Source organism: Notolepis coatsorum, assembly GCF_963971535.1.
Source record: "Notolepis coatsorum genome assembly, chromosome: 12".
NCBI lineage: Eukaryota > Metazoa > Chordata > Actinopteri > Aulopiformes > Paralepididae > Notolepis > Notolepis coatsorum.
The window spans coordinates 32282756-32291621 of record NC_140176.1 but is presented as its reverse complement, the minus strand read 5'-3'; the positions used below and the strand labels follow the sequence as shown (position 1 = coordinate 32291621).

The following is an 8866-nucleotide window of genomic DNA, read 5'->3' as shown; positions in this document are numbered from 1 at the left end:
ACCAAAGAGTAGATCCTCTCTGTGAGCAACTTACCAAAGAGCAGATCCTCTCTGTGAGCAACTTACCAAAGAGCAGATCATCTCTGTGAGCAACTTACCAAAGAGTAGATCCTCTCTGTGGATGTGAGCTACCTTACCAAAGAGTAGATCCTCTCTGTGAGCAACTTACCAAATAGTAGATCCTCTCTGTGAGCAACTTACCAAAGAGTAGATCCTCTCTGTGAGCAACTTACCAAAGAGTAGATCCTCTCTGTGAGCAACTTACCAAAGAGCAGAACCTCTCTGGAGCAACTTACCAAAGAGTAGATCCTTTCTGTGAGCGACCTCACCAAAGAGTAGATCCTCTCTAGGGATGCCCCCCGAAACCCGGTTCTAAACGGGAACCGGTACTAAATTAGAAAAAAGTATTGAGTATTGATAAGCTCAGACGTTTTCGGTTCTGCTATTGATACTCGAGACATTATGGAATTTTTTTTCGAGGAATTTAAATGTTGTGAACTATTTCTCCTCTCTCTGTCTGCAGGAGAAGCGGGGCTGTTAGTTTATACACACACACGTGAGCGACACTCACACAAATGCACATACGGGTACTTGGCTCCGTGCTGAAGCGTGCAGCACACAGACCGAGCTCTGCGCTCATCATGGCGGAGAGAACAAAATGAAAGTCTGGGTACACTTTACGAAAGTCGATGCCGACAACGCACGTTGCCACAAGTGCAATAAAACATTTGCAAGTAAGGGTGGCAATGCAAGCAATTTGTCAAAACATAACATTAGTCTGCAGAAATGCGCTGTTTTCGACTGCTTTGCTTGCAGTGTTCCATCCACGTCCACTGCAGGTAAGCCAAGATACGGAGTTAGCTAGGTTAATAACGAATTATTACGAATAGGCTAATAAATAAAATATAATTGCTTAGCTAATTGTTTAGCTACAAATATATTTGAAAGATGACAACTTTTTATAGATAGTCAATCGTCATCAGGCTGAGGCTGCAGCCACCATGTCCCAGCCCACCCCTCCTCCCTCTACCACCACCGGTCCCAGCCAAGCCCAAACCCCATATTTAGGGGATCTTGACAAGGATGCGGAATTTCACCCAGTTTATTTATTTGATCTCTAGAACCATTAGCCCAACACCTCAGGAGGAATCAAATTGTTACCCCTATCCGAATACAGTCATCTTTGCATACAATTTCAGCCTTCACGGATGATGGAAGAGGTATTGATGTATCCACTGAAATTAGAGGACATGTCATTTTCCGGCATGACTGATAATCAATGCAAATCACGATTTGGCCCAATCATCTCCTATACAATTTGTACCTTTAGGGTAGTTGAAAAATGCCTGAGAGGTAACTGGAAATGGCACGTCAACACCCCCTTGTGGAAAAATAGGGATATTACAAGGAGCGGCAAACCATTTGAGTCAGCGGAGTGGGCAGCAAAAGGGGTGATACATCTGGGGGACATCTTTAACTCAGAGGGGCTTATCAGTTTTCAGGAACTGTGTTCACGCTCAGAGGTACCCAGGACTTCCTTCTTTTTGTACCTTCAATTGCGATCTGCACTGCGTGCTAATGGAGTGCCTTGGGACACAAATCTACAGACACAAATCTACAGACACACCCACCAACTGATTCACTTTAAAATGTGCCAACGAGCATACCATACTTTCAGTTTAGCTGGTCGTCCGTACTAATACACATTGGCCGTATTAGGGGGTGGGAAACTGATGGGTGGGGATCGGGCGTTGTGGACAGCGACTCCTACAGGTCGGTTGGTGCGCCTGCGCAGTAGAATCAGGAAGTATCGGGGGCAGCGTGAGCCTCCCACGCGTTACTCCTCGCCACTGAGAGATCGAGCTGCGCAGGTGAAAAGATGCGACTGCTGTTACCTCAAGTACCGGCTTGTGGGAGGCAAGAAACAGCGTCCGTGACAGGGGAGGGTTGAATTGGATGATACGAAATTGGGATTGGAGAAAAACATAGAAAATGGGAGAAAAAGTGGATAAAAAAAAAAGAAAGATCACCTTTAGTGCTAATGAAATAGAGTAACTTGAGGTGTAGAAAACATTTAATTGAATTCATTTAAAACTTTATAGTTAATTAATCCAAATTAATTGCATTTTAAATGCATATCATTATTTGATGCGAAAAGCTAATTTTTTCAATTAAAATGGATATCTGAATATACATTATACATACGTTTAAGCAGCAAAATCTTGTTTATTAGCTATATATATATATATAGCACAAAGGACCTTTTCTCTTTTTTTTTTATCCACTTTTTCTCCCATTTTCTATATTTTCTCCCATCCCAATTTCGTATCATCCAATTCAACCCTCCCCTGTCACGAACGCTGTTTCTTGCCTCCCACAAGCCGGCTGCAATGTGGACTAAGTACTTGAGGTAACAGCAGTCGCATCTTTTCACCTGCGCAGCTCGATCTCTCAGTGGCGAGGAGTAACTCGTGGGAGGCTCACGCTGCCCCCGACACTTCCTGATTCTACTGCGCAGGCGCACCAACCAACCTGTAGGAGTCGCTGTCCACAACGCCCGATCCCCACCCATCAGTTTCCCACCCCCTAATACGGCCAATGTGTATTAGTACGGACGACCAGCTAAACTGAAAGCAATGTGGAGCGCTGGGCTCGAACAGGCGAGCCCAGCGTCTCCAGTATTTGTGGCGAGCGCCTTGCCCACTACGCCACGTAGCCGCCCCGGACCTTTTCTCTTTTGAAAGGTAGTTTCTTACACAATAAAGAAAAATCACTTTGAGTGCTAATGAAATACTTTCAGTAACAGAGGTTTGAACTAGGGCTGTCAATTTATTGCATTAATTAGATTAATTAATTACACAGCAAATTATCGCGTTATGAAAATTAACTCAAAATTAATAAAAAAAATTATAATATATATATATTTTTTTATCTCATTCATTCCATAAGAACGTAGAATACACATCTACACACTTTTTTTTTAATATGGTCCATTGCATGTTCTTGGTATCTGATTCTAGGAACATTTATGGATCTCAGGGAATGTATTCCCAGTGTCAGAAATACTGTGTATGTTACTAGGCTTGAGTAAATTGTAATGAACCAAATGAGAATATCAATAAAAAAAATTTTTATCTTTGACTGTGAATAACACCATGCTAGAATTGACCAGACCTGAAAAATCTAAGCAAATTAATAAATGGAAGATGATTAAACAGAAGGTTTTGTAGATACAGTACTGAATTCTGCCATCCGGACACATGCAATTTGAAATATGATTATAGAATATAGAATATCAGGCCTAAAATGGTTATGCGATTAAAATGTGATTAATTAGATTAATTAATTACAAATCCTGTAATTAATTAGATACTTTTAATCGCCTGACAGCACTAGTTTGAACACATTGAAGTAAAAGTTGTGTACTCCCATTTCTGATTACTTGTTGCCAGATGCCTGTTTTTAAGTTCCAGCTGAGAGGTAGGAGCTGGAAAACATAACGGTAGCCTGAAGTCTTTTTATACAGGTCCAACGTTTATAAAAATCCCATGGAAAATGAAACATCTCCACACATTGCATCAGAACGCGGTGGATTTAGACCGGAAATAAAGGAAGCTGGCATACGCGTGTAGTCTTTTGAGAGAAGAGACCCAGGGCTTTCGATGGGCTTTCAAATTTTATAAAACGTCACTTCCCAGCTCACACCAGCCCCTGTCAATCATCTGACTTCCAGCGTGATTTCTTTTTTACCGTTATTTTCAGGATCATATCTCACAGGTGAACCTGAACGTTATTCCCATAAAATAGAACACAGCAAAAAAACGTGTTGCAATCTGATGAAAAATGGCGGAGCAATTTACATTATAAAAAAGTAACTGTACTTACTTGGGACAAGTCGACCCACATAGCACAAGGCAACATCAACCCAGAGGAGAAAGCTGGTGGTGGCTCAGGTTCGGCAACAAGAGGAGGCAGACAGATGCGCAAAGGCAGTCTCACAGTCCAAACAGGGCCAATGGACTAGCTGGGAAAACCTGGAGCATCGTAAGCTCACATGGAAGGATCTTTGGGAGATGGAAGGAAGCCAAATCAGCTTCATCATCAGAGCCACCTATGATGTTCTCCCCACGCCCAAGAACCTAAACCAGTGGTTTGGAGAAGATCCTTCTTGTGCGCTTTGCCAAAGCACATCCTCACCGGCTGCAAAACCAGTTTGTCCCAAGGGCGCTACACCTGGAGACACAACCAGGTCCTAAGACAACTGGCAATCACCCTGGAAGGAAGGAGAACTACCAACAATGCCCTCCCTCCCCCAATGCCTAGACACTCAAACACCACTTCTTTTGTAAGAGCAGGACAGCAACCCTCCTGGACACTGCTCGGGACTGGAGAATGCAGGTTGACTTGGACCAGAAACTAATCTTTCCGCCTGAGATCATTACAACTAACCTCAGGCCGGACCTGGTCTTGTGGTCAACCTCCCAGAAGTCTGTATTCATTGTGGAACTAACTGTACCATGGGAGGCTGCAGTTGGTGAAGCATATGAACGTAAACTACTGAAGTACTCCGACATAGCAGCCGAGGCAGAACAACGCGGCTGGCGTGCCCAGGTGCTTCCGGTGGAGGTTGGTTCTAGAGGATTTGTTGCCATGTCCACAACCAAGCTTCTTAAGGGGATGGGAGTGCGAGGACAGACGTTCCGACAAGCTGTCAAAACACTGTCAGAGGCTGCCGAACGAAGCAGCAGATGGCTATGGATTAAGAGAAAGGACCCCAACTGGGCTGCAAAATTACCATCGAGGGGTTAAAGCAGAGGGGGGCACACCTGGGACGCCAGGTGTTGCCGTTGAGCCCTTCGGAGGTGTCGTAACGGCAAATTTTGGCCAATCCTAGTCGACCATCCAAATCTTTAGTCGGGGACAGCCCTACCGCCAACAAAGTACTGGGCCTGTTGTCTCGGAAATGGATTTTGGTGCATCTCCTCTCCTCTCATTTCTTTAATTTCTCCTTTCCGACACCTGAGACAAAAAACAATGACTTGCACCTGTGTCAGAGAGAGAGAGAGAGAGAGAGAGAGAGAGAGAGAGAGAGATAGAGAGAAAAAAAAAAAGCCAAAGACTAGCCACCCAAACAACTGCCTCTTTGCACTGCTGCGGTCAAGCAAGCGCTACCGGAGTCTCATGGTCGGTACAGAGACTGAAAGGACCCAATTATTTTGTTGTCAGCTTAGAGAAGAACCGGAGAGGAAGAGCATAGATAGTACTCGGAGGGGTTTAATTAAGCTAAAACAGGTCAATACAGAACAGTCACAGGAAAAGTACAAGACAGTACTGCAGTACTGGACTCACACGAGACAAGTCACAAGACAACAGGTCCGAATGAGCCCCGAATGCAGTCTAGCGAGGTACAGTTATAGGATGGATGGGCTACCACGCCCCTAACAATGTCCAGTCTGGTTCTTAAGAAATATAAGTTTAACACATTTGGGGCCATTGGGATTAGACAGGGCCCACTCGATACGGCCAGCATATCATAACAACCTTTCATTGTGCGTGAGGCTGTTTGTAGAGCTAAATCTATACTTTATATTATTGCTATCTGTCCATTGTCATTGTCAATTGACACTATAAACCGTCCCTTCAATATGCCTTAAATAAAAAAAAATGTCATCAATACGTTCCCATTTTATAGCGTCTTGAATATGAACGTTATAGCAGAATGTTCTGGGGTATTTCCTGGAACGCGAGATACAGGGCACTAAGCTAATAACGTTAAATCGAATGGCGTTTCGGCTATAGACAAGCTAGAGTTAAAACTCAAAATGCATATTGTCGGTATCATGGTCCACCATGAATGCATGAAAGGGGGGGGGGTGTCGTTTCTGATTATTGATTACCAATAACGGCATTAGCCTCAGTAGCCTCATTCGCTGACCGGGTGGATGGCTATCAAAGCAAGGCCCGACCAAGCTGAAATTGACGTCAAATCGCTCTTACCTGTGGCCGGTTGGACTGCAAAAAGGATTTCCCAGTTATCGATCGCCATCTGGTAGATCCATATGTCCATTGGCTGATGCAATATTCCTTTACTGCATACTGAATTTAGCGTCCCAAAAACTATTCCAGGCGATCGGCTACACGCATAGCTTTAGGCTAACAGAAAAGTCCATTCATTAAAAAAAAAAAAAAAAAAAAAAAACACCGGTCTGTAACAGGGAACACTGCATTATCGAGACAGCGCCCCTACAAGGATCTGGCCGGTAATGCACTTTTCCGAATTCCAAGAGTAGGGTAAATCTGCAGTGCCGCTCGGTGACATTGAGTAGGATATTACAATGGAATAAAAGCCAAAACAACCTTGCCACGTATATATATGTGGTTGGCCCTCTAGCGTTGCATCCGAAACACGTATACGTGGTTGGCCCCGAATGTGTTAAACAGAGTTCATCCTGTGTTTATAGAAAAACGTGTACACTTTGTACGAATTCTGCATCCTCGTTTGTCTGGGTGACAAGCAATCGGGCCTCTTTGTGGTTTAGGTTCAAGTTCAACACGTTCCAATAATGGAGAGATCGTGAGTGTGTGTTGTGTGGAAAGGCGCCTCTCTGGGCTTGTCTGAGGTCTGTCTGTGGTGACATCTAGTTTCACATCATCTCAGGGACAGGTTGACATGCTACAGTTTCCTGTTCATTAAAAATATGTTAGCCTGTTCTGAAGAAGACAAACAAATCTAATCTTAAAGTATAACCGTAAAAGCTTAATTATTTACAAGTCTCAAAAGGAGCTTCTATCCTCAGGCCATCAGGATGCTCAATGACTCTATGTAACATCAACCCATCCATCTACACTCATTGCACACACATCCACATGCACACACTCACTTTAAACAAACACTCACCTTAACACTCACTTTAGACACTTAACACTACATCATGTATTATTAAAGAGATTTTCACTACATCCATACCTCATTTGCATTTTGCACCTTGCCCTTTTTTAAAGTTTTTGTACCTCATTGTCTGCATTGGTACTCCATTGTACTTAGGTTGTACTTTAGTTTGTATATTGTATATTTGTTAACTTTTTTACTGTATGAAGCACATTCTCAGGGGCTCATACAGAACCAAGCATTTCACTGTAATGTACATGTACTTTATACATGACAAATAAAAGCAAACTCATACGCACATTGAGGTTTGCATGTTCTCCCCCTGTCTGCCCTGGGTTCCTCAGGGTGTACTCTGGTTTCCTCCCACACCATAACATAAACAGACATGCATGCTGGGTACAGACTCCCGCCATCACCCAAGGCACCGGCGTAAGAACTTGGTCCCCAGGCTCTGGGGCCGTGGCTGCCCACTGCTTTTAAATAGTTTCACTGTTTGCAGAGGATACATTCTTGGTCGAATGCAAAGGCACTCTGTAAATAAAGAGTCCCCTTCTTTCTATTTGTATATGTATGCAAGATGATACATTATTAATGTGTTTGCGAAATGTATTTGCGGTGGGCCTCTTTGATATTGGTGGTGCGGGCTGCCACAAATACATGTATTCATGGGGAACCACTGCTTATTAGTGTACCTGTGACCATCGACTGGAGTTAATAATTGAACCCTTGCACTGAAGAACCATATAAGTCTGTTTTACATTTAGTATTTGCTCCCAAATAACTTGGGAGTGTGAATGTGAGATATCACCAGAAAGTACTTAACCTCTACTGTCTTTAACTATGAACTCAACACTCTTAACTGTACCACTGGTGGTGATGTTATTAGATTAGATTCAAATGTATTGTCATCATACAGCACAAGTACAGTACGACGATAAGAAGTTTGGCATCCAACCAGAATGCAAATGTAACAGTAAAGTGCAATAGTAATATACAATGTACAGATGATTAAACTGGGTATAACATATATAAATTAGTACTACTGAGTAATAGTGCTAATCAGATGTATGTACAGTGTTGTGGTATTAATAATATGTACAGTGATACAGGTATAAAGACACTATGGTAGTAAGTCATACTGGCCAGGTAAGGCATATGTACAGATATAAATATAGTATCTACAGATATGTAAAAAGGATTATATGCCGGTATATGCAGACAGATGTGGATATATATACAGTGAGAATAAATATGTATATATATATTACGGTATATACAGCATTATTGTACATGCTATCATACAGAGTTAGTTATGGTAAGAACTCATAAAGGGTGACTGAAAAAAGCCCAACGGGGAAATTAGTATCTTCCGGTTGTTTCCGAGACCTCTATTCGATTTTTGTTTTGAATTTAAAACATCTTCTATGTTGTTCTTTATTTGTATCACTCTCTTGTTTCTCTCTCTCCCAGGTGAGTTCAGCCTGTCTGAGTACATGATATATATTTATGTTGGAGCTGGAGTGGCCGGGCTCGCGCTGTTCCTCGTCATCCTCCTCCTGGCGCTGAGGCAGAGGTGAGATGCCCCCTGCTCCATAGGGAGGTGTAGTGGTTACGTAATTTTAGTTTTTTCCTGTTCCACCCTCTGTTCCACTCAATGTATTTCCCCATTGACCATTTCTAAATTGGCTCGTTTTAGATAAATAAAGCATTAACGTTGGCATGGTGTACCTTTGTGTGTACCTGTGCGTATTCATCCACAATCTATAGCTCAACATGAAAATATTCGCAATTAATCGTAAAGGTAGCAAAATAACAACGTTTATGTTTTCGTTCGCTGGGAAACTACACTGCTATTTGGCGCTGCTGACTGACGTCACCACAGCGTAGCCTCCTGCCTGTAGTCACAGACATAGGATCAGATTTCCCTTACATTCCATAAGCTTAACAATTCGTACAATGGGAAAATAACTGACCCTG

At 42.8% G+C, this 8866-nt stretch overlaps 2 protein-coding genes across 2 annotated transcripts in view; one reads left to right on the top strand and one right to left on the bottom strand.

Moving 5' to 3' along the window:
• dok6 (docking protein 6) overlaps window positions 1-8866 on the bottom strand; it is a gene marked incomplete at both ends in the record, with an annotated part of 666878 nt that overhangs the window by 400778 nt on the left and 257234 nt on the right. The window lies entirely within an intron of this gene.
• The window catches only part of cd226 (CD226 molecule), a gene marked incomplete at its 3' end in the record, with an annotated part of 37681 nt that overhangs the window by 15436 nt on the left and 13379 nt on the right, over window positions 1-8866 (top strand). The window contains exon 4 of the mRNA XM_084326657.1: window positions 8360-8462. Coding sequence (XP_084182783.1) covers window positions 8360-8462 — 103 coding nt within the window. The remainder of the gene's footprint in view (window positions 1-8359; window positions 8463-8866) is intronic.